Genomic DNA, 26,165 nt, shown 5'->3' on the forward strand with positions numbered 1-26,165 from the left:
CCTTGGCCAGAGTATCCATATGTCAGTATTGATACCGTTTCGGCTTCCCACTTGGCCCAGTGGTAAAGAAGTCGCCTGCCAATTTAGGAGAGGCAGGTTCCATCCCTGGTTCGGGAAGATCCCCTGGGGAAGGAAATAGCTACGCATGCCAGTGTTCTTGCCTGGGACATCCCGTGGACAGAGGCGGCTGGCACCCTGCAGTCCACGGGGTCCCAGAAGCGTCGGACACGACTTAGAGACCAGACAGCAACATGGATGGCTTTAGGGTTCAGTGAAACAAGAAGACGCCTCTTTTGGATAACTGCAGCTCCTTAGGTAGTTTCCTATTAGCTCATACAGAATTAAAACATATCCTGTTCTTTTCACCTTGTGTGTGAACTTTTGATTGACATGTGGGGAGCTACCCTGATGGAGGCTGTTTAGAAACTGAAGTTCTCCTGGTGGTGGCGTGCGGGGTTGAGGGTGGACCGCCCCCACTGGAAGGTGAGGGGCTGGGTGCCCAGTGGTCTGGGGTCGCACTTCCTCCCAGTGGCTGGAGGGAAGCCTTAGAGCTGCGTGGTGCCCTGACTAACTGTTCAGACCACCCAGGACCTGACGAGGGTGGAGTGATGGAGATAAAGGGAGCTCTTCTCTGGGACTTTCTGGTGCTTGGGTGGGGCCTCCAAATGGCATGCACTTAAAAGATTCAGTAGCTCCATTTATTGTTGCTTATTTTTTCCCACTCTAAGCTATGCACACGTAGCCATCTGTGTGTGTGTGTCTTTAAGTCACTTGAGTCGTGTCCGACTCTTTGTGACCCCATGGACTGTAGCCCACCAGGCTCCTCGTGGGGGGAGCCTGGGGGGCGAAGTGAAGGACCACCTCGGGCCAGGGTGGGCTGGGCTTACTCTTGTCTTTCCTGGAGTCGCGGCCCAGGGATCGAACCTGCATCTGTTGTCTCCTGCATTGGCAGGCAGGTGCTTTACCACGAGTGCCACCTGGGGGTGTGTGTGTGTGCGCGCGCACATGCGTGCGCATCACCTGGGAAGCGCTGTGTGTGTGTGTGTGTGCGAAGCCCGTGTGCGTGCGTGCATGTGTGTGTGTGTGTGTGAGAGAGAGAGAGAGAGAGAGGAGTGTCTGCCAGGTTTTGGGGTCCCGTCTCCTTGTCCGCCCCTCATCCTTTCCTCGAGAGAAGCACTGAGGCAGAGGTGTAGCTGATTGGGTGTTTTTTTGTTGTTGTTTATTTTCAGCTCCACAGACTGCGTCTGTTTCCAGCTGGTTTAGGGAAAGCAAGTGAAAAAACACGAGGCAGATTTGTGAAACTGAACCTGCTTAATGTTTGTGGTGGAGTTGCAATGAGAAAATACTTTCCCCCTGATAAGCAGTTCAGATTGAAGTGAGATACAAGGAAAATGGTCACTTGGGGGACAAGAAATGTGATTTTTTTCCCTCATTTGTGGTTGAAGAATTATCATGATAACTTTGGCCTTGAAAATGCCGAAGATGGAAAAGGGCTGGGGATGGAGGAGGAGCCCAGGGTGAGTGCTTGTGTGAGGGGGAAGGCAGGGAGGGCTTGGGAGGCAGAAGGTCAGGAGAAACCAACCCCTGCTTATTTCTTTGAAAACACAGGAAACCTGCCTAGATCATGTTCCCCGAAGAACAAATTAGACGTCACGCATTGTATAATGTGCATTATAAGAACTTCGTATATTTGAAGGAAAGATCAGAAGGTTAGAAATGAGAGATCCATTAATCTGTTGAATTATTTCTTTGAAAAGCACTTCGATGGCCAGAGAAATGCCAGGAAATAGTGACAAGCAGAGTTCCCCAAAGGATAGCAGGCTTGTATTACTGTAGCTGTTCTTTGAAAAGTTTGTGGAATATGGTCGAGGTGGGCTGCCGACTTTGGTTTTCTTTAGGATTATTATGACTTAGCATTTTATTGATTTTCACGAAAGAAGCTTAGTTTCTGCATTTACATGGGGAAGCCGACCTGCTGTCCACCAGGTTGACTTCTGCATGTTCATTTTGCAGGTGTATGTATCTGGGGATTGTTTGAAGTTGGGTTCAGTGGTTACATGACGCCTGAACCTTCTAAGCCATCACCCTCTAGTTGGAAACTGGCAAATGGCTCCATGCATTTTTTTATTGCAAAGCATAAGAGGTATGAGTAAGGGGTGAACAGGTTTTTCTTTTAAGTTTTTCTTTTGATAAACTTTTGACTTTTTGCCAACACAGATAAAATAGCTTACTATAATTTTAAGCGACTTTGGTAGGAAAGGAAGTGTGTTGTCTGTGTCATAGGAGGAAATAGAGTGACCACGTGACAGACTTGAGCTCTTTCATTTTCCTTTTTTAGAAACAGGCCCAGCATCTTTCCACCAGACATTTTCAAGGTGAAAGGACATTCTCCATTAAGCACAAATGCAGTTAGTGAATTCTGTGTTATTTATGTGGGGTTTAGTTCTAAATTAAAAGACAGTTAGTGCCTTTGAAGGAAGCTATATTTCACAGGGTATAAATGAAATGAAAGACTTTTGTTGCAATAACTGAACTTAATTCTGTTTGAAAGTCAAGCTGTTGAGGTGTTGGGAAGAGCAAATGAGATCTTTTTATCTTTTAAAAAAGATGACTGAGATTAATTTTTGCAAATGTTTTTTAAGCAAAAGAATCTATTTTTAAAACAGTACTTAGGAATTGCAGGAAGGAAACTTTCAAACATAAACATGTCTCTTTGTACTTCATAGAACTGAGAAATGAGACAAGAATTTAAGCCTTCTTCGTGCCTCCCCCCCAACCCCCATGGAAAATTGGCTCTTGCCTTCCAGAATGTGGGATGGGGAGGGTAAGAGGACAGTATGATTGTGGGCATGAAAAACATTTCTGTGAACCAGAAGAGACGTGTGACGTTACAGAGAGCCGTGTTTGTGACGCTGATGATACAACCCGAGAGAGCTGAGCTCCCCGCCACCCAGGGCTCAGGTTTCAGACGGGATGATGCACTTCCAGCGTCCGCCCTGCATTTTCACCTGACAGCCTGGATTCTTTGCGGGGACCCAGGAGAGCTGACTCCTATGGTTTTAAACTGCTGCTAATTCACTCTTAGCTCTCCACTGTCCCAGTACTTCATCTCCAAAGAGTTCCATCCCCCAAGGTTCATCTTCTTCCTTAGAAAGAACATACGTACACCTCAGGTGTTCAGAAGAACGGGGAGGAGGGCAGGTGTGGCTAGATGTCCACAGAGAAAGTTAGTTCTTTCTGCTTTGGGAATGTCTCCTGGACCCTTTGGGGTATTTGTAGACATGAAGGTTCCTCTCTGGGGTTTTCCAGGTCTTCACTCTTTGCAGTCAGTTCAGTTCAGTTGCTCATTCGTGTAGACTCTTCAAGACCCCATGGACTGCAGCATGCCAGGCCTCCCTGTCCATCACCAACTCCCAGAGTTTACTCAAACTCATGTCCATTGAGTCGGTGATACCATCCAACCATCTCATCCTCTGTCACCCCCTTCTCCTCCTGCCTTCAATCTGTCCCAGCATCAGGGTCTTTTCAAATGAGTCAGTTCTTCGCATCAGGTGGCCAGAGTATTGGGAGTTTCAGCTTCAACATCAGTCCTTCCAGTGAATATTTGATCTCCTTTAGAATGGACTGGTTGGATCTCCTTGCAGTCCAAGGGACTCTCAAGAGTCTTCTCCAGCAACACAGTTCAAAAGCATCAACTCTTCGGTGCTCAGCCTTCTTCACAGTCCAGCTCTCCCATCCATACATGACCACTGGGAAAACCATAGCCTTGACTGGACGGACCTTTGTTGGCAAAGGAATGTCTCTGCTTTTGTAACGTCTCACTCCTTTAGTGGTGCAGATAGGAAAGATAGCCGGCCGTGCGGTGGGCGACATCCTGCCCGACGGCGAGGCTTGCTGCTGGTGCGGCTGCCGCGTGTGGCCCCCATGTGCCCGTGCTCGGGGCTCGGCCGTGTGAACAGGAGGGGCCACGGAGGTGCGTCACTCCTCCAGGTGCCCGCCGCCTGCCTGCGGGCTGCGCTGCCCACTCGACCTGCTGGCACCTGGCACGTCTTGTTTCACGTGGTGACCTCTTTTTCATTTCTTGTGCTTGTGTGTTCTGGGCCACCCACCCACTGAGGAGTATTTGTTCTTTTCTTCTTTTTGTTCCTGAACTGACTGCCCTCTGGGAAGAACAGTGTGAAACCTGATGACGATTTCATTCACCGTAGCCATAAAGAGAAGGCAAATGACAGGAATCCCGTGTAGCTGTAAAGGAAGGCTGGAAGGCCTTGGGTGGAGCCGAGCCACCACCGGGGCCTTCCAGAGCCTGGGTCCCAGCCCCAGGTAAACGGTGGCATGGAAAAGCCCCCCTTTAGCCCCATTCAGCTCCAGTCGGGACTTGGGGGTGGTCCATGAGTCTGTGTCTTGAATTCTCTCGAAACTGATGTGCAAACGCGGATCGTCATGGCTGGTGAAGACAGACCATGGGGATGCTTCATTAATGGTGGTCTCATTGTGATTGTTAAATTTTGTAAAGGCAAAATAATGCTTAAAAGTACAAGTAGTGACATTCAGGGATTATTCCTAAGTGGGTGGACTCTTAAGTGGATTTATTGTCTGACAGATGGGGTTTTCACTCCCCATATTTTGCAGTTCAAGTTCATTTGAAAAAGAAAATCATAACATCAGACGTCCTCGTTAGAGCTGACTTGTAGATGTTTTCATGTCATCATCTGCCTGGAAGTGTTGTACTCTGATCGGTGCGGGGGGGTGGGGGGGTGGCGGGTGGGGTTCATTGTTCCCTGTCTGGTTCTGCAGGCGCCCATCTGTCCATCTGTGAGAGAAGAGGCTCAAGAGTGTTCTCTCTGGGCTGAGCAAGACCATCTAGAGAGAAGTATGTGCGGCTTCTGAGACCTAAGTGAGCGGATAGAGGTTTATTCTTCGGGTCCTGTTGAACCCTAAGTGCTTATTTCATCTTCAGCAGTAGTTTTTCCAGTGAAATTCTCTGTGAAGTGTTAGGATGGGTCCCAGACTGAGTGAATATTGCTGAGGGTGTCTTAGCGCCTGATGATGGATTTATGGTTAATGTGAATTTTCACAGGTATGTGTATTGTTGCCTGAGTAAAGATTCTGCTGTGATCCTTGTATAGTTATTTTTTATTACGAATGCATGATTTTTTTTATAGATTATATAAGAAAAAAATCATTAAATACTTCAGTAAAAAATGTAAGACAGGGTCTCACTGATATAAAGCAAATATAAAAGAGAAACGACATAATAAATATTGACAGGGAAATAGCCATTCTTTTTCTTTTTCTTTAACGTCTTTCATCTGTTCTCTTTCATGGGCTCCTCTCTCGGTGTTTTGCTGTGCTAAGTCGCTTCAGTCATGTCTGACTCTTTGCGACCCTATGGATGGTAGCCCACCGGGCTCCTCTGTCCATGGTATTCTCCAGGCATGAACACTGGAGTGCATTGCCATGCCCTCCTCCAGGGGATCTTCCTGATCCCAGAGATCGAACCTGAGTCTCTTGCATCTCCTGCATCGGCAGGTGGATTCTTTACCACCAGCTCCACCTAGGAAGCCCCAGGAGAGTCTGCTGCTGCTGCTGCTGCTGCTAAGTCGCTTCAGTCGTGTCTGACTCTGTGCGACCCCATAGACGGCAGCCCACCAGGCTCCTCCGTCCATGGGATTCTCCAGGCAAGAACACTGGAGTGGCGTGCCCTTTCCTTCTCCACCAGGAGAGTCTAGGTGTCTACAAATGGCTGAGGCTGATTCTATGTTGAAAGTTGCCAGGAGGTCGTCTCTGGTGGTCCAGTGGTTAAGTCTTAGCCTTCTAGTGCAGGGGATTACAGGTTCGATCCCTGGTCGAGGTGCTAAGATCCCACATGCCTCCTGGCCAAAAAGTAAAACAGAGATAATATTGTAATGAAGTTAGTAAAACCTTGAAAAATGGTCCACATCAGAAAAGTCTTAAAACAGTTGCCTGGAGCCAGCCCTGGCCCTCGCCTCCTCTGACGCTGGTTGTCGCTTGAGCCCGCTTTCTCCTCCTCCTCCTCTTGCCCGTTTCTTTCTCCCTCTGCTGCTTCTCTCCAGTTTCTCGTTCTCCACCCTGCTTCCCGCCTTGCCTTGTCTTCCTGGCGGCTGACCTCCGCCCCGTTGCCCCGACTGAAGGAGCCGCCTCGGAGGCGCCCTCACTGCCCGAGGGCCCCAGCGCTGGGGTCGAGGCCCGCTCCTGTTGTACCTCCTGTGTTCTGAGCTGTGTGTCCTCTTGGTTCTCTGGCGTTTATGGTGCAAAGGCGAGTGAGACGTTGCCCGTCTCGAGGCAGCTGGCAGGCCAGTAGGTAGGAAGAGACCAGTACCCACACGGTGTAGTCCAGAAAATAGAGCTTCAGAAGATGGGCTGTTCCAGGGGTTCAGAGAGGAGGACGAGCAGCCCCCCCCCGATAGTATAAGGTCTCCTTATCAAGACCCCAAGCAGTTTGTGTATTTAAATATCCTTCCTCTCTAGTCGGGGGCTTCCTGGGTGGTGCTAGTGGTAAAGAACCCGCCTGCTAATGCACGAGATATAAGAGATTTGGGTTCAATCCCTGGGTCGGGAAGATCCCCCTGGAGGAGGGCATGGCAACCCACCCCAGTATTCTTGGCTGGGAAGTTCCACGGACAGAGGAGCCTGGCGGGCCCCAGTCCATGGGGTTGTAGAGTTGGGCACGACCGAGCACACTTGCGCCTCTTGTAGTTACAGCTGAAACCCTGCACCTTCCCTGAAGCCGCATCATCCAGGGCTCTGGGAGTAATGGAAGCACTTCTTTACAGCCTGTTGTCCACCCTGACCTAGCCTGGCTGCGGAAGAGAAGGCCTCCCTCGCCTGGGCTCTGTCCCGCCCTTGGGTCCTTGTTGCCCCCTGCTGGGAATTGATTCCTTGGAGGACCTTTCTCAACTGCCATGGTCACTTGCGTGACTGTGTTGACTGAGTGGTGATTAGGAGACAGATGTGTGTTCCCTTAACCAGTAAAACCGCCGGACTAGGGAGTAAGGTGGAAGGGACGCTATACTTTTCCAGTGGGAGAGTATTCTTTTTCCCCTACCATCATGGGGAGAATTAGGATTAAATAAAAATTGATAGGATGAGCTCCTTGGGGATTTTTAAAAATCTCAGATGGAACTTGATTAGCAGTAGAAGGCCTATGCCGGAGAAGGCAATGGCACCCCACTCTAGTACTTTTGCCTGGAAAATCCCATGGATGGAGGGGCCTGGTAGGCTGCAGTCCGTGGGGTCGCTAAGAGTTGGACATGACTGAGCGACTTCACTTTCACTTTTCACTTTCATGCATTGGAGAAGGAAATGGCAACCCACTCCAGTGTTCTTGCCTGGAGAATTCCAGGGACGGGGGAGCCTGGTGGGCTGTCGTCTATGGTGTCGCACAGAGTCGGACATGACTAAAGCGACTTAGCAGCAGCAGCAGCAGCAGAAGGCCTATGCTGGCTTGGGATGCTCACTTCTGTGGACGAATTGAAATCTGTAATTGGGTTTTTTGGCCTGTATTTCTTTTAATGTGATACCCCAGATCTGACAGTGACTATATTAGGGATAATTTTGCCTATAGAATGAAATGCTGTCAAGGTCAAAATATACTTGAAAGCAGCTTTTTGTGAAGACAAGGAGACGAATCCAGCGATGAACAGTATTTTCTGGTTGTTAGCCCAGAACCTGTTCTCTGTGGTTTAATAGTTCTGCTTGTTAGAGAGGCTCCACACTGGCTGTGCCGCACAGCATTTTGGAGGAATTGCTTCAGAGTTGTAATGATCAGTTTATACTTGTTCTCGGGGTGTTTGTCCACTTTGGCTCAGCGTCCCGACTTTATAGTAAGGGCACATGGCGACTTGCCATTTCACTGATGGTCATCCCCGCCTGGGTGTGAATCCTACAGGGACGTTTGTCTGAGCGGGGCGTTGCTGACGGAATTGTTTTTCTGTTCGTTTCACAGAACATCTGATCCAATTCATGACCATGGGGGATATGAAGACCCCCGACTTTGACGACCTGCTGGCAGCATTTGACATCCCCGACATGGTCGACCCCAAGGCAGCCATCGAGTCTGCGCACGACGACCAGGAGAGCCACATCAAGCAGGGCGCCCAGGCGGACGACGACTCACACGCGCCGTCCTCCTCGGACGTGGGTGTCAGTGTCATCGTGAAGAACGTCCGCAGCATCGACTCCTCGGACGGCGCAGAGAAGGACAGCCACAACCCCCCCGGCAACGGCCTGCACAATGGCTTCCTGACGGCGTCCTCTCTCGACACGTACGGCAAGGAAGGGTCGAAGGCCCTGAAGGGAGACGTGCCGGCCTCAGAGGCGACCTTAAAGGACTCGGCCTTCAGCCAGTTCAGCCCCATCTCCAGCGCGGAGGAGTTTGACGACGACGAGAAGATAGAGGTGGACGACCCCCCGGACAAGGAGGACCCGCGCACGGGCTTCAGAGCGAACGTGCTGGCGGGCTCGGGCCCCCAGCAGGACTACGACAAGCTGAAGGCGCTTGGGGGAGACGGCGTGAGCAAGGCTGGCGTCCCGGCCCCCGGCGGCCTGGAGAAAAGCAAAGTCGTCAAGAGGGAGACGGAGACAAATTCTCTAAATCTGGGTGTTTACGAACCTTTTAAAGTCAGAAAGATGGAGGACAAGCTGAAGGAGAGCTCTGAAAAGGTGCTGGAGAACAGGGTCCACGAGGGGAAGCTGGGCTCCGAGAAGAACGACGCTGGCCTCGCTGGCCCGGTGCCGTCGCGGACCAAGCCGTCCTCCAAGCTCTCATCCTGCATCGCCGCGATCGCGGCACTCAGTGCGAAAAAGGCCGCCTCCGACTCCTCTAAAGAGCTGGCGACCAACTCCCGGGAGTCCTCTCCATTACCAAAGGACGTCAACGACAGCCCTCGAGCCACCGAGAAGTCTCCCGAACCCCAGAACCTCATCGACGGGACGAAGAAAGCGTCCCTTAAGCAGCCAGACAGTCCCCGGAGCGTTTCCAGCGAAAATAGTAGCAAGGGGTCGCCAGCATCCCCCGCGGGGTCGACACCAGCAATCCCCAAAGTCCGCATCAAGACCATCAAGACGTCTTCCGGGGAGATCAAGAGGACCGTGACACGCGTGCTGCCCGAGGTGGACCTCGAGGCGGGCAGGAAGCCCTCGGAGCAGGCGGGGCCTGTGGTGGCCTCGGTGACCTCGCTCCTGTCGTCCCCCACCCCGGCCGCCGTGCTCGCCTCCCCGCCCCGGGCACCCCTGCAGTCCGCGGTGGTCGCCAGCGCCGTGGCGCCCGCCGAGCTGACCCCCAAGCAGGTCACCATCAAGCCTGTGGCGACCGCCTTCCTCCCCGTGTCGGCCGTGAAGACGGCCGGCTCGCAAGTCATCAACCTGAAGCTGGCCAACAACACGACGGTCAAGGCCACGGTCATCTCCGCCGCCTCCGTGCAGAGTGCCAGCAGCGCCATCATCAAAGCCGCCAGCGCCATCCAGCAGCAGACCGTGGTGGTGCCGGCCTCCAGCCTGGCCAGTGCCAAACTCGTGCCAAAGACCGTGCACCTCGCCAACCTTAACCTCTTGCCTCAGGGCGCCCAGGCCGCCTCCGAGCTCCGCCACGTGCTCACCAAGCCTCAGCAGCAGATCAAGCAGGCGATCCTCAGCGCCGCGGCCTCGCAGCCGCCCAAGAAGGTGTCGCGGGTGCAGGTGGTGTCGTCCCTGCAGAGCTCCGTGGTGGAGGCCTTCAACAAGGTGCTGAGCAGCGTCAACCCCGTCCCGGTTTACATCCCCAACCTCAGCCCCCCTGCCAGCGCGGGCATCACCTTGCCGACCCGCGGCTACAAGTGCTTGGAGTGCGGGGACTCCTTCGCCCTGGAGAAGAGCCTGAGCCAGCACTACGACAGGCGCAGCGTGCGCATCGAAGTGACCTGCAACCACTGCACCAAGAACCTGGTGTTCTACAACAAGTGCAGCCTGCTGTCGCACGCCCGCGGGCACAAGGAGAAGGGCGTGGTGATGCAGTGCTCGCACCTGATCCTGAAGCCAGTGCCGGCGGATCAGATGATCGTCTCCCCATCAAGCAATACCGCCCCCTCGTCGTCCAGCCTCTCGAGCTCCGCGGGAGCCGGCGCGCACACGGTCACCAAAATCCAGCCTGGCATCACCGGGACGGTCATATCGGCCCCTTCCAGCACGCCCATCACCCCCGCCATGCCCCTGGATGAAGACCCCTCCAAGCTCTGCAGGCACAGCCTCAAGTGTTTGGAGTGTAACGAAGTCTTCCAGGACGAGACGTCGCTGGCCACCCATTTCCAGCAGGCTGCAGATACGAGCGGACAAGTAGAGTATCATTTACATTTCGGTGTTTCGGTGATGAATCTGTAGTAGCCTTGAGCTCTCTATCCGATGCCGCTGATTTCAGGGGTGGAAGCTCAGCTAGATGGGGGGCTGGGTGTGAGTGCACGTGTGTACATGTACACACACAAGTGAGAGAGAGGATTGTTTTCATGGAGCAGTGTTCAAATGTAAATCTTACGTAGAAGTCCGTTTGGGGGGAAGAGGATTCTTTTAGACAGATAGAGACTCTGTGTACTAGTTGAGCTAAGGCATCTTAGATTCAGGGCAGGTAGAGGTGGTCTTAATTGTTGGGTCACTGGCATTTACGTCGGAAGTCTGAGCTCTGACCAGTGATAGTGTTGTGACGTTGTATTAAGTGTTGAAGTCAGGCTGATCCCCACTGACTCCTTTATTAGCGACCATCTGGGGATTTAAAAAATTCCTGTCGTCGTTTATAATTACTGTCTTCTATAGTTAAACACACCCGGTCGGTACCCACTTCTAAGGCATTTCTGCTTAATGTTGGTCTAGTATGTTCAGTAACATTCTCCAGCACAGTGAATTCAAGCTACAAATGGAAAACGCACCTCTGTTTAAATAGAATACCTCTACGTTTGTTTGTGGCGTTTTTGCTTTGTGTTTTTGTGGTGAGGTGTAGGTTGGTGTTGGTGAGATGCATTTCCCACTGGACATCGGCTAGCGATTTGACTTCTGTCGTTTTGCTTCTGTCCACGAGGCAGCTTCTGGGCAGTCATTAAATGTGTTTCACTATAAATATTTGACAGCTGTCATCTGGAAGTCACCAAGCTTGTTGTATGAAACTCACTCAAGCTAGAGAGAGCAAGCACAAGATTCATTGTCCAAACGGGAAACTTGTAAATTTGGGAGGAGCCCCCGTTTGAGGTGATAAACTCTTGTTTTTGAAGCCCTGGTGGAAAACTGACCTTTTCCTCTATTTGTCTCCACTATCTTATTGACGAGGTTCATGCTGTGGTTCAGACTTCTGGTCCTGTCAACCACGATCAGTTCCCTGAGGTCAACGACTGAGCTAAGTTCTTTGTATTAATAGGATTTGAGTTTGGGGAACAAAAGATGAAGCATGCCTCAATGATTTTTTTTCCCTCTGGACGGTCAGTTGAGTGGAAGGAGATGATAAAGAGATTCGAGAACGTTCTCGCAGCGAGGACGCTGGACGCTGCGTGCTTGCTTGTCTGACAGTGATGCACGCCGTCAGAGTGACGCTGGTTCAGGAAGGAGTGATGGGGGGCAGGACGCCCAGCGCATCCTGGAGACAGGGCCTAGGTCCCATCTGGGTCCCTCTTTTCTAGTTACCATTTCATCAAAGAGGCAGTCTTCTCTCTGCATCTTAAGAGGATGCAGTTTTAAAAAAAGAGCCGTTTCCTCGGTTCCGCGTGTTGTGGATGGTGGAGTACGTCCTGGCTCCGGCGCCGGGCACTGTCAGCCGGCGGGGCTGGCTCAGGGCTGTCCGCTCCCTTTCCGAGGCGGGAGGAGGCCGCCAGCGGAAGGTCGGGATTTTCCTTCCCTGTTTTCCGCTGTTTTTAGTCTCTGTGTAACCACGTAAGCTCAGGAGCCAGCCCGGGGTTGGGGGAAGCCAACCCTCGGGGAGGGGGTGGGCGGGGTCCCTCGGCAGGCTGTGTGCGCATGGAGGGGGTGGCGGCGGGGTGTGGCATGATGCCCGGCGGCCCCTGGGCCCCGAGCGGGCTCAGGGCAGGACCTGCCTCAGCTTCCGGGCCAGGCCGCCCCATCCTGGCTCCTTCCTCGGACTCTTGCCGAGCCAGAGTGCCCTCTACACCCCCACACCGAGCAGAGCCTCCTGTTGAGGGCCGCCCACGGACGCACCTCGCCCCGAGCTCCTGCCCTCCCAGCAGCAGCGCCTCCACCACGGCCCGGTGTCTGCACACCCAGGGGCAGGCTGGTCTCTTAAGCATTCTCGCTAGCCTAGGGGAGCGGCTCCCCTCTGTGAGTTCCATCAGTCCTCCCGCTCCTCCGAGTCCCCCGAGGCCCCCGAAGCCCGAGGCGGCCCCGCAGCTCCTTCTAAACCAGCCTCAGCTCGGCGGGGGCTCCAGCAGTGGCAGGCAGGGCTGAAGACCCCAAGGGCGAGGCAGGAAGGAGAAAAGTTCCTGTTCCATCGTCTTCAGTTTGCTGTTCCCACGACCACTGGCCGTGGTTTACAGTTGGTGAATTTAAACTTGAGTGAGAGCAAAAGTCCACCTGGATAAACTGTTGGCCCCCGGGAGAAGGGCACTCACAACACTCTGCTCAACTGCTGAATTTTGCAAGAAGATCCAAAGGCGAAGCTCAAGTCCAGTCTTTCCGAGTGCCTCTATCCACACTCCCTCCTGTCTCTCCATTGGCCTCTCTGTTTCTTGGTAACTTGTGGGTGAACAGAGGCAGAGGAGGCTGCGTCCCTCCCTAAGGGCCGGACCGGACCGGTGCAGGGTCCTGCCCAGGCCGCCTCCCTAGGTCTGCACAGCAGCCTCAGAGATTCACGTGTGTCCCAGGGATCCCCAGCCTCTGGGATCTAATGCCTGATGATCTGAAGTGGGGCTGATGTAAGAACAATATGAAGAAAGTGCACAATAAACGTGATACACTCGAATCATCCTGAAACCATCCCCCCGACCCTGGCCGGTGAAACACTTGTCTTCCACGAAACTGGTCCCTCGTGCCCAAAAGATCAGGGACCGCTGAGTCATACAACAGACTTCCGCTGAGTCATACAACTGACTCCTACACTGACCCTGAATTGCCTGGATTCAGGAGGTTAAAGGGCGTGGCCTCAGGGCCCTGGCTCTCTCCTTTCTGCGTGTGCGTTCAGCAGACCTGGAGAGAGGGGTGCGGGGTCCCTGGGCGGGACCGTTCCTTTCCTGCCTGCCTCCTGTTCTTGCTTTCTCCTGCCCACCTTCTTGCCATGGTACTTTAAACAGCTTAGCTGAAACTGCTGAACGTGCCCTGTGCTCGTGGCTTCAGTCTTCTCCAGTCATTTCGTTTTTAAATTAAGCTTTTCATTTTGAGATAATTGCGGATTCAGGTAAGAAGCAGCACAGAGGGATCCTGTGTTTCCTTTACCCAGTTCTCCCCAGTGGCTGCATCGTGCAGGGGAACTGTTCAACAGTGTCCTATCCAGGCTGCTGGCTCGCGTGCTGTCAACACGTAGAACCTTGCCGTGACCATGAGCATCATTCCTGCTGCCTTTTGATTTATCGTGATCACTGTTTTTTTGTTTGGCTGCGCTGGGCGTTCGTGGCAGCGCGTGGGCTCCTCTTGTTGCGGAGCATGGGCTCTAGAGTGCTTGGGCTCAGTAGTCTGGCACCTGGCTTTTGTTGCACTGAGGCCTTTGGGATCTTAGTTCCCTGCCCAGGGATCGAACGGGTGTTCCTGCATTGGAAGGCAGATTCTTAATCCCTGGACAGCCAGGGAAGTCTCCATACTGGCTTTTTAGAGCCACAGCCAGTTCCTCCCACGCCTACCTCATTCTTAACCCTTAGGAACCACTGATTTCTTCTCCATTTCTATAATTTTGTCATTTCGGGAATGTTATAAAAACAGAGCCCTACCATATGTAGCCTTTGAGATTGGCTTTTTTCACTCCGCATAATTCCCTGGAGATTCATCCAAGCGGTTGGAGATATCCCTTTTTATTGCTGGGTGTTTTTCTATCATATGTTCCTGCCACAAGGTGCTCACCCTATCTAGTCACCGAAGACGTCTGCATTGTTCCCAGTTTGGGGCTGTTATGAATAAAGCTGCTGCAAACATTTGTCTGCGGGCTTTTATCTGAACATAAGCTGTCATCTCTCAGGGATGAAACTCCTTTGTGTGCTGGGCTGTGTGGTGGTTGCATATGTATGTTCTTAAGAAACTCTTTTCCACAGTGGCTGTACAGTTTTAATCCTCAAGAGCAGTGTGTGAATGACCTCTTTTCTCTACCCTTCACCAGCATTTGGTGGCGGCATCATTTTCACCATCCCGACAGGTGTGTAGTGATGTGGTTTTAATTTGTGTTTTTTCCATAGCGAATAATGTTGAGCATCTTTTTACATTTATTTGCCACCTGCATATCCTTTTTGGTGAAATGTCTCTTCCTGTCTTTTGTCCATTTTCTGATTAGTTTTTTTGTTTGTTTTTACTGTTGCGTGTTAAGAGTTGTTGATATATTTTAGACGCTGGTCCTTTGCCGGTATGTGGTTGCCTGTCTTTTCCCCCAGTCTGCGACTTCATTCTTCATCTTGTTAGGTCTTTGACAGAGTAAATGCTTTTAATTTTGACGAAGTCCCATTTATCAGTTTTCTCTTTTATGGCTTGTGCTTTTGGCATCACGTCTAAGAGCTCTTTGCTCTAGATCCTGAAAACCTTCTTTTATGTTTTTTTTCTAAAGATGTTTTTATGATTTACGCTTAAGTCTGTGATCTATTTTGGGTTACTTTTTGTATTATTTGTGAGACTTAGGTTGAGATTTCTTTTCCCCCGTGCGTGTCCTTTTTCTCTGGTAAGGTGGTGCTAGTGATAAAGAAGCCGCCTGCTGATGCAGGAGACTGAAGAGACGGCTCCATCCCTGGGTCAGGAAGATCCCCTGGAGGAGGGCCTGGCAGCCCACTCCAGTATGCCTGCCTGGAGAACACGGACAGAGGTTAGTCACTAAGTTGTGTCCGACTCTTGCGACCCCGTGGACTGTATGTAGCCCGTCCGGCTCCCCTGTCCATGGGATTCTCCAGGCAAGAATACTGGAGGCAGGTGCCTGGTGGGCTGCGTTCATAGGGTTGCACAGAGGAAACCCAACCAGTCCATCCTAAAGGAGATCAGTCCTGGGTGTGCATTGGAACGACTGATGTTGAAGCTGAAACTCCAATACTTTGGCCATCTGATGGGAAGAGCTGACTCATTTGAAAAGACACTGATGTTGGGAAAGATTGAAGGCAGGAGGAGAAGGGGATGACAGAAGATGAGATGGTTGGATGGCATCACCGACTCAATGGACATGAGTTTGGGTGGACTCTGGGAGTTGGTGATGGACAGGGATGCCTGGCGTGCTGCGGTTCATGGGGTTGCAAAGAGTCGGACATGACTGAGTGACTGAACTGAACTGAAGCAACTTAGCACACATTTGTCTGAAAGGCTGTCTCCCACTGAGTTGCCTTTTTTGTGCTTTGTCAGATGTCATTCGGGCGTGTTTGTGGGTGCTTGTCAGAACCCGGTCAAGGATCTCTCTTTCTGTTGACACGGGCTGGGGCTGTCCGTGTGACGCCCCCTCTCACCCTGCATGTTACACGCTCCGGCCCTGGAGGCTTGGCCCGTGTGTCGTGGGGTAAAGGAAGGCTTGGTGGCGTTCGCTGAACCTGCCTTGCCAGTCGCTCCTCCTCTCGCGCGTGCCGTGTGGATGGCGTCTCCACGGCAGTGACGGCCCTGAGTGCTGCTTCGCCGCTAACCTGCCCTGTGCTCCACGAAGCCCCGGCAGGCCCTGCCGAGAGCTGGGTGGGCGTCCGTGGCTGAGCTCCAGGCCCTCTTCACCCCGCGTCCTGCTTCCCCCAGCCTGGATCCCAGCCACGACCCCAGGGCACCTGAGGCCCTGCGTGCAGCTGTTGGCCCTTCTGAGGAGGGCAAGCCCCCAGGCCGGGGTGTGAGATGGAGAGTCTGGATGGACCATCCCCTTCCCAGTCACCCTGAACCCCGTGGAGCAGTAGAACGGGGGTGCCGGGCGCTTTTAACACTGGCGAATCTGCCCTGGGTGTGTGCCTGGTCGCTCCGTTGTGTCCAACTCTGCGACCCCATGGACAGTAGCCTGCCAGACTCCTCTGTCCATGGGATTCTCCAGGCAAGAATACTGGAGTGGGTTGCCATTTCCTGCTCAGGGGTCTTCCAGACCCAGGGATATAACCTGCCTCAGGGCAGGAGAAGGAAAGGAGTGAGAGAGAGGCTGGAGAAGCTTCCCTCTGCTCCGTGAAGTAGTTAAGAGGCCACAGCTGTAGTTTCAGTCGTTGAAAATTAAGTGTCCTGGAATGTCATTGCTTCTCCTCTTGGTGAAACCACAATTAAATTTAGCCCAGTACAGATCGGAAGTACATATTACGGCCTCTGAGTTGGTGAGACGGGTTTTCTTCCTGCAGACTCTGCATCAGCCGTGGTCAGAGGGTGTCGTGTCCTTTCCCTTCTGTTTTGCAGTTGAGGGAACGTACACCCAGTTAGTGGCCAGCTCAGGACTCAAGGCAGGGTTTCTTTATTGCTACTTGTCCTTTCTGGTTTCTCATGGTGACACAGAAGCACAGAACTTTACCGTCGCAGGCACCGTAGGAGTCTTACGAGAATAAACTCTGGGGGTTATATCCACACTGAGGGCCTCCCTGGTGGCTCACTGGTAAAGAATCTGCAATGCAGGAGACCCTGGTTCAGTCCCTGGGTCTGGAAGATCCCCTGGAGAAGGGAATGGCGCCCCACTCCAGAACTCTTGCCTGGAGAATCCCATGGACAGAGGAGCCTGCCGAGCTCTAGTCCATGGCATCTCGGAGAGTTGGATGCGACTGAGCGACTAACACTTTCATGTCCACACTGGGGCTTCCCAAGTGGCTCAGTAGTAAAAAGTAACCACCTGCCAATGCAGGAGCCGCAGGAGCTGATGGTTCAACCCCTGGGTCGGGAAGATCCCCTGGAGGAAGACATGGCAACCCACTCCAGTATTCCTGCCTGGGAAATCCCGTGGACAGAGGAGGCTGGTGGGCTATGGTCCATGGGGTTGCAAAGAGTTGGACTTGACTGGACACAGGCAAAAGTAGATCTTACCTGCCACATATCCATGACAGCTTCAAGGATGCATATTAAGGAGACTTACCTGCAGAGGTCCTTATTTTTCGGGCTTGCTGATTCAGTTTAGGTTCAGGGAGGTTATGGGCGTCGTGAGCACAACGTACCAGGCGTGTTAAACGAGCTCCAGCAGCCCCCACCAGTTCGTTGGAGCCGTGTCTGCTCAAGTGGCTTCTTCAGGAAACCACGGAGCCCACCTCAGTTCCCTCAGCCACCCAAAGTATCATTATTAGCTTGGTTTTGGGTCTTGCTCTCCTAAATGTTTAATTTTAATTTTGGTCAGGCTAGTTCTGACCCAGTTTATATTTTAAGGTCATCAACTGTTAATTCATCTGTCTTCTTGACTGATTGTCATCCGAGTAGATTATGTAAGTTGACCACACTGGTCTCTGAAAATTGGCTCATTTCACTGTCAGCTCTTACTAGGCCTTTTTTTTAATGCAGAATGATTTGAGGACAAAAGCACCCCCAGCAGCTAGCGTTGTGCACAATGGTGTATGCCGTTGTTTCTGCTGTGATGCTCCGTGTTCCTTCTATCTCAGTGGGGTCGGAAATGAAATGCTTTGTTTGTTCTCCCATCGTGAGATCGGCTGAGAGGGAGAGCGGGAAAGCAGACTGGTGTTACTTATTATTATTATTGTTTGATAATTATATTGCACATGGAAGATTGCAAAACTGCTGTTAATGAGGCAGAAGCAGTGTACTTAGCGTCTGGGCTGACTGTTAAGCTGACAGCGTTCTGACCTGTGTCTCACGCAGTCACACGGTTTTGGTCTCTCTGAAGTGGAAGCATAAGTAGCTGCTGCTTACTCACATTTCCTTAGCCTTCCTCATCTTCCTCTTGTAGATTTCCCAGGCTACCTTTTTCCCCCTAAAATATGAATTGAAACGCAGAGAATTCATAGTTTTGCCGGCTTTGTGCTCAGTATACTTTTACTCAAAGATTTTACTTTAAATATTTTTAATAATCTGCTCAAATAATTCCTCATGATGCGAAGAGGATGCCAAGCTCTAAGGCTGTCTGCATCCTCACCAGGGCCCCTGTGTGTCCCCGTGCCCCCACCAGCCATTGATTTCTGTGCCAGGATTGGGCACAGAGGGTGCAGTATGGGTAGTCGTCACATATGATTGCGATTACCTTTCAGCTTTTAATTTCTGCTTTCTCCTATTACCTGACTACTGAAAAGTAGCATTTCACTTTCTAAAGGTAGCGGTTCTCTGAGCAAATGAATCTGCCCCAGACTGAAAATTAGCCGCCTATTACCTGAGTATCGCAAATGTTTTCCGTGTTTCAGATGACATCAGTAAAACTGTCAGAAGACACCTGAAACTGTGTGAGTGCATTTTTTTAGCTGTTTTCTGTTCCAGAGGCCAACTTTGTCACATCAACCTGCTTTATCCCCTAGTAAGTGTTCTCAACTTGTATAGAAGAGAGAGTTTTGAGAGACATTTTTGTTTTCTTTGGTTTAAACCAACAAAACAAGGACAGTCAGATCATCAGAGACCACAAAGAGATCCTGGCCTGGCCGGATGCCCGCACGCATCACCCAGTCCAGAGAGAGTGTCATTGCCAAGAGTCCCCAGCAGCCCAGAGAAGCAAGTGGCGTTGGCTCCGCTTCCTCTGCACTGTGAGATCCAGCACCACCGTTTCAGGAGGCGGAGGGGACCTGTTACCTAACACAAGGGCAGTGGATGAAACTGGAGGGAGGAGCTTCCGTGGCAACTCAGTGGGCAAGAATCCACCCACCAGGGCAGGAGACGGGCTTAGATGCCCGATCCGGGAGGTTCCCACCTGCCGAGGAGCAGCTGCACCCGTGCGCTGCGTCGATTGAGCCTGAGCTTGGAGCCCGGGAGCAGCAGCAAGAAAGGCCACCGCAGGGAGACACCTGCACCCTGCAGCGAGAGCAACGCCCGCGCAGCAAGCAGCAACGACCCAGCATAGCCAACCCTAAAAAAAGAAATTAATTTTTTAAAAATCAGAGGGCAACGGTTGGGCAGATGCTGTCATGTGAGTTGAAAACTGTGGCTCTCACCTATGTGTCCGGGAGAGAACATCTGCAGCCCAGACGGCTGGTTGGTTCTGCACACAGAGTGGGTGGAGTGGGAGCCAGTAAGCAGAGAAGCGTGGGAGTCTGCTCGGAGCGTGTGTGCGCTAACGCAGACGCATCTGTGCATGCACACTCCGGCCGAGGGCTCCCCGGCAGCTGGATTCCTCCACTGCAGTGATCGGAGAACAGGGAAGCGTCGTGATTCGGGTGTGCGATCCACCGCTCCTGGTCTCGCTTGTCTGCCTGGAGTTGGCGAGGAGCCTTAGTCAGTGGAAAGGGCCAAAGGCAGGTTCCTGTGGCTGGTCAGTGGTCTGGGGAGGGGGGCGGGCAGAGACCACCACCTGCTCTCGCGGAGCCTCCGGGGCCACAGTGCAGTATGAAGGGAACACTTCCTCCCTCCCAGGGACCGACGTGTGAGACAGGTCGCTATGGAAACGTGGCTGTGTATGTGACCTCGCCACTCTAAAACATTTTCCCTAGTCTCTGCAGTCAGAGATTTCTGTCATAAAGAGCACTTTAATTCATAAAGCCTCTTCTCGAATAATGTTGATACTTACTTTAGTTCGCCTTACTAGTACAAAAGCTCTTTCATCCACCAATGCGTCCATGACTATTTATATAGTTACATATTATGACCGCATACAAGCATCTGACAGGGGAGCATGTTTAAGTAACTCGTTGTGAATTTTATGAGTACTATGAAGGGTACCTGGTAACATCTTGATGGGAGATAATGTTAAAATTCGTTTCGGCTTTAAGGAAACACATGCTCTGTCTCCTTTTTAGGTTTTCTCTTAATTTTGTTGCTGTCTTTCCCTATAATAAAGCTGCGTCACCATAGATGGAAGCCACGCCATGGAGTGGGCTGGGGGCTTGCCTGTAATCGTGACCACGGCTGTCCCCCCGCCCCGCTGTCAGCCTTGGAATGGGTCAGAGCCCAGTTCAAATCCTGGTTCCTCCACCTGCGAGCTGTGGGCCCCTGGCAGGTTTCTTAACTCCGCCACACGTCCTTTCCTCACCTGTAAAGTGGAGATAATGCCATCGACTTCATAGATTTTTATGAGAATCAAATGAGATGATGTATCTAAGTCCATCTATTTAAAGGATCCAGTTCACTTGGCTCACAGTGGAATGGGCTCAATGCATAGGATAAAAAGAAAATGCTTTGACTTGAGTGTAGAAAACACGGGTTTTATTCCTAGTAAGTGCAAGACATTCTGAGATGCCTGTTGAAATGCAGACACTACAGTTCACTGCCTGGGATGAGTAACTGTGTGGTGAAGTGAATAGAAACCTTTAGTTCAAAGAAACAGTGGATTACCTGTGATAAAGAAGAGGTCATCAGGATTTGATACTTAATGCATCTGTGGATTGGTTTTCATTGGCTGTGGCTTGTTTTAATCTTTGGAATATGTATTATTAGAAAAGGAATGCTATTTTAAAGTGATGCTTAACCTCATCAAAGCTGCCTGTAATGTTCTTATTTTGTGACTGCAATAAACATTTTATGGGATCAAATTTGTACTTTAGTCCTTTCAGGAGAGAACCAAGAAAGAATTTTCAAGTGAGTTTCTGATTTTCCTTAGTTTTCCTTAGAAGCTGAAACCTTAATTTGCTTGATTCAGAAGCTAAAAGAATAAAAAGTCTGTTTTGAAAATGTCTTAATTCTGTTGTCAGTATAAAAGATTGGTTCACTTTTAACTACAGTATGTTTTGAGGCTTTTCTTTAACTGACTTTAATAAAAATTATACATTTTGGAAGATAGTAGATACCTGTTGCATGAATGTCCAAATAGTATTCAAACACCTTTTAACTTTGGAATGATACTAAGTCCTCCATTTATATTTACTGTAAGTTTTTTTGTGTTTTAAAAGCCTGCTGTGTTCAGTGCTTATATCTAAAGGGATGTAACATGTAATGTGTTTCAGTTTTTCCTTGTTAGTTAATGGTGTAGAGGCCTTCCCAAAGAGGATTTCGGTCTCAGTTTTAGTTTATATGTGATTAGATTTTAAGCTCTGGAAGTTTCCATTTAAAATCTGAATTTATGTATCTGAACGTGATTTGTTGGTTTTAATCGTAAATCGTATAATGGCCAGTTCATCCATTTAAAGACCAGATCATGTGCAGAAAAGAAGAAGCGATTGCTGTGGCCATTCTTCTGTATTCCTGTATCTCACATCTCAAATACTGATAACTGAAGTGGCCAAAAAAGAAAACCGGGTTAGCCACTAATTACTTTTTATTATTTTGAAGAAAGTTACTGAGTTCTGGGAACTCTGACTACTGTCAAGATAGATGCCCATAAACTTGTACTTTAATTACTCATTAGATTTGCTAACTTACTTTATAAGAATACCTCTTCTTCGCACTAAAAAAAAATGTGTAAAAGTAACAAAATTGGAACTCTACCAGCAGCTAACCTTCTCTTTACATCACACTGTGGGGATGAGCCTGACTTTTGGGGATGAGCCTGACTTTATGAACATACTGTTTGTGTTTTATGGAGTAAGGTATTTTATCTTGACCATTTAACTTTTTTAAGTTTGCCTTTTCTGTGGGCTTATAATTACTGCTTGCAATGACCGACGTATACTTACTTTGAGGTCTAACCAAGCTTCTCTGCGTGTTAGAAAGTACTTCGCAGGACCAATCGTGTCTCCCCTCTGGTTTGTCTAGAAGACTTGCACTGTCTGCCAGATGCTGCTCCCCAACCAGTGCAGTTATGCCTCCCACCAGCGGATCCATCAGCACAAGTCTCCCTACACCTGCCCCGAGTGCGGCGCCATCTGCCGGTCCGTGCACTTCCAGACCCACGTCACCAAGAACTGCCTGCACTACACGCGGAGAGTGGGTTTCCGGTCAGTATGGCCTTCATTCCGGGCGCGTGAAGCTTGCGCAGGGTTCCGAGTGGTCCGTGCTCAGCATTTTCATTTTCTTACAAGTGAAACCTTGATCAACAGATCCTCTGGGAACCTCGCTCATTCATAAGGGGGGTGTTTCTGTTTGAATCCTTTCATGTGGGGTTGACGCTGGTCCACACCAAGCCCGGGGTAAAGGGGGCCCCTCCTGCCAGGCAAAAGCAGGCATGTGGCAAAGCTTGGCTTTGATCGAGTGTTAGGAGCCTTTGTACTTTATGCCCCCTTTCTAGCAGACTTTTGTTGTCATGCTGCTTACATTTTAACCCCTGTAAGAACACAGTGCATTTCTGCACCTCTGAGTTCTTCTCTCATCAAAACAAAAGGGTGAGGTGGTCCCCCACTTTTCTCTTGTCGTGTTGAAGGCTGGGTCGTGTCAACACGTCCTTTCCTACCATCGCTCACTGTGGAGGAGCCCTCCACCCAGATCATCTTCCTTTATTCCTCCTTCTCTGTTCCTTGGGCCTGGGCTTCTCCCACGTCTCTGCTCATCTTCACTGTGATCCTCTCACTGCCCCCTAAAATTTTCAGATGTCTTTTACAACATCTGACAAATCCAAACATTAGCCTAATAATGTGTGATGATGCGTTTGAACTTGACCCTCCGCTTTGTGACCTTCTAAAATATATTCCTGAACCTTCTATGTTTTGATTAAATGGAGGTCCACCAAGAAAACATGTCCTTGGTGCACATGTCTCTGTTAATAGAGGTGTTACTGTATTGTGGGCTTATTTTGAGACTTTGGTTACCGGGTATCGTTAACGTTAGACTGTTAATACACACATTTTTTAAAAAGGTGTAGCACAGTTCTGATGTTTTATCAAAATGAAGGCCAGTTGGTATTGATTTAGCAGTTTTATTTCAGTTAAGTTTAGCTTATGGTGTCACTAGTTTCTTGGTGGTTCTGTCCATTTCTCTAATAACGAGACTGATTTCACGTTTTTAACTCATGCCTCCAAACCTGTGAGGTGCAGGCGTTTCGTGGATTGAGAACCACCTAATAGATAGCCTTTGGTTTGGAAGTGTAAAAACCAGAGTTTTTTTGTGCCTGTTCTGCTGCTCACTGTGTGGTAATGCACGTGATCCTGTGCCTCGGTGCCCTGTCTAAACTGGCGTTATGTTTATTTACCTCCGTCTCCACGGTTATGTTCCAGAGTAAGAGAGGGTGATCCAGAAGCATACTCAGTGCTTAAGAGGGACGTTCCATGTTGATGCCGCAGAATTCCCACACAATAACACTTTGGTTCTTATTCCGTATTTGGAAACTCTTATTACTGGATTCTTTGTTTAATATAGAAGGCAGTTCCTTCAATGGATGCCAATTTCCTCAGACATTTAGAGTTGATATTTCCAATATAATGAAAGTAAATTTAAATTGGAATGAATAAAAGAAGTAAAGACTCCTATCATTCTAGCTATTCCTGGTATCTTTCCTAAATTAAAACAAAAGCTCTGTTGGCAGGCTCACAGTAATTAACACAGTTGGAAAAGCCCATCCCTTTTCTTTTTTTTCCCCCTTGTTCACGGCATTGCCTAAATTTGGCGCTTTAAATTTTTACTAAAATTTCTATTTAGTATGTTTTTTTTTTTTTCTCGCACTTGAGGGTTCATTTCAGTTCAGTTCAGTTGCTCAGTTGTGTCCGACTCTTCGCGACCCCATGAATCACAGCACGCCAGGCCTCCCTGTCCATCACCAACTCCCGGAGTTCACTCAGACTCATGTCCATCGAGTCAGTGATGCCATCCAGCCATCTCATCCTCTGTTGTCCCCTTCTCCTCCTGCCCCCAATCCCTCCCAGCATCAGAGTCTTTTCCAATGAGTCAACTCTTCACATGAGGTGGCCAAAGTACTCATAGGTGGAGTTTCAGCTTCAGCATCATTCCTTCCAAAGAAATCCCAGGGCTGATCTCCTTCAGAATGGACTGGTTGGATCTCCTTGCAGTCCAAGGGACTCTCAAGAGTCTTCTCCAACACCACAGTTCAAAAGCATCAATTCTTCGGCACTCAGCCTTCTTCACAGTCCAACTCTCACATCCATACATGACCACAGGGAAAACCATAGCCTTGACTAGACGAACCTTTGTTGGCAAAGTAATGTCTCTGCTTTTGAATATGCTATCTAGGTTGGTCATAACTTTCCTTCCAAGGAGTAAGCATCTATTAATTTCATGGCTGCAGTCACCATCTGCAGTGATTTTGGAGCCCAGAAAAATAAAGTCTGACACTGTTTCCACTGTTTCCCCATCTATTTCCCATGAAGTAATGGGACCAGATGCCATGATGTTAGTTTTCTGAATGTTGTGCTTTAAGCCAACTTTTTCACTGTCCTCTTTCACTTTCATCAAGAGGCTTTTGAGTTCCTCTTCACTTTCTGCCATAAGGGTGGTGTCATCTGCATATCTGAGGTGATTGCTATTTCTCCCAGCAATCTTGATTCCAGCTTGTGTTTCTTCCAGTCCAGCATTTCTCATGATGTACTCTGCATATAAGTTAAATAAGCAGGGTGACAATATACAGCCTTGACGTACTCCTTTTCCTGTTTGGAACCAGTCTGTTGTTCCGTGTCCAGTTCTAACTGTTGCTTCCTGACCTATGTGTGCGTGTCTGAAATTTCGTTCATGTTTACACCTCTTTAGGTGATAGAACAAAATCTGACTTTAGTTGTTTTCCTCTTGTTTCAAGTAACAGCTCGGTCTACCATTTGGCTGGGATTTAGCAGCCCCTTGACCTTGTATGATTTCTTCTCCTTTTTGGCTTTTTAGTTTCCCCATTTTTTCTTTTTTTTTTTAAATTATTTTTAGCCAGAGGAATGTCTCCAGCGCAGCTTCCAGCCTGAGTTTGTGTCTTCCGTGGGCTCTCTTCCTGATCATACTGCTATCTCCCAGATATTACAGGAGTCTCTAGCTTCTAGTCAATTTGATAGAAGTCAAATATAGTATTTCTCTGAATTTTCCCTCTTCTCAATCCACTGAATCTGCATTTGGAAGAGGGAATTAGAGGATTGTATACTATAAGCATTTTATTATGTTTTTAATTTAAAAAATGAAGAGAAACTTGATTGGTATCCAGAACACAAAGGGCTTCGGCTCTGTTAAATATTTGTTAGCAGGCTAGATGTTTAGAAGCATTAGAATGCCGTAGGAACCCTTCCAGTTCTCCTCCTACTTTTCAACCTTATTTACAGTCCTCATTGGCCCCTGTTGCCCATGAATCTTTCTTCCCACTTGCAAGCAGATATTTTACAACTGTCTCTTAAGTTCTTTTAAATTTTTTTACTTTCTCCTCATATTAAGGCAGGCTTTCCCTTGCTTCCATGAAGCTCTTCGGGCCAAGCCTCAGCCACTTTCTTTGTCAGCTGTTGATTCTCTAACCTCTTGCTGGATTTCTCAGGGGTTAAGTCTTCCTCTGACTCCAGGAGACTCGGGAGGATTCGCCCTTCCTGGGTGTTTTGCCCTTGCACCGATCACCTGTACTCTTGCCGGGAAAAACGTTTTGTTTATGATTCGTGATGTACCGTGTGCTTCAGTTTAATAGTTAGCAACCCAGCTATTTTCATTTTAGATGATCTTCTTCTTTCATAGGAGTCACAGGCTTCTAGGGTTGGGAAGGACTAATTTATCTAGTCCAGCTCTTCTCATTTACAAGTGAGACACTGGCCCAGAGAGGATCGGAACCTGTTCAGGCAACCCAAGTTCATATTAACTCAGGATCGTTTCAGGGTGGTTGGGTGGCTTTTTTGCCTGAAATAGTAGTTCAGGTAGATCAGACAGAGGAGGTTTCCTTATTTTCCTATTGTTATTTACTGCTTTATATATATAATATATATTATATACATATTTATTTATTATATATACTGCTGAACAGGATGCCTTCAGTCACTTGAAATGCTAAGGCATTAATTACCGTTTTTATAAAATGCTCGCAAAGCTTACTTAACACGGCACACTCGATGGAACACGCGTAATTCAGAGTGTGCCGCTCGGTGTGACTTTGGCAGCCGCTCCCTGAATTGGGAGGGAGCTTCTAAGACAGAAGCATCTTAGGTTCAGCCCTG

General features: G+C 49.5%; 1 protein-coding gene across 6 annotated transcripts in view; it reads left to right on the forward strand.

The window, feature by feature from the left end:
* The window catches only part of ZNF532 (zinc finger protein 532), a 112,627-nt gene that overhangs the window by 43,736 nt on the left and 42,726 nt on the right, over positions 1–26,165 (forward strand). For 5 of the 6 annotated variants that reach the window (XR_011563871.1, XM_070779122.1, XM_070779120.1 and 2 more), the window contains 2 exons: positions 7,970–10,332; positions 21,871–22,052. Coding sequence is in view for 5 of the 6 variants with exons in the window: in XM_070779122.1 (XP_070635223.1) it covers positions 7,970–10,332; positions 21,871–22,052 (2,545 nt within the window). In the remaining variant the exon portion in view is untranslated. The remainder of the gene's footprint in view (positions 1–7,969; positions 10,333–21,870; positions 22,053–26,165) is intronic. The other variant, XM_070779121.1, reaches the window with a different exon arrangement.

The sequence above is a fragment of the Bos indicus genome, chromosome 24 (assembly GCF_029378745.1).
Source record: "Bos indicus isolate NIAB-ARS_2022 breed Sahiwal x Tharparkar chromosome 24, NIAB-ARS_B.indTharparkar_mat_pri_1.0, whole genome shotgun sequence".
Lineage (NCBI taxonomy): Eukaryota > Metazoa > Chordata > Mammalia > Artiodactyla > Bovidae > Bos > Bos indicus.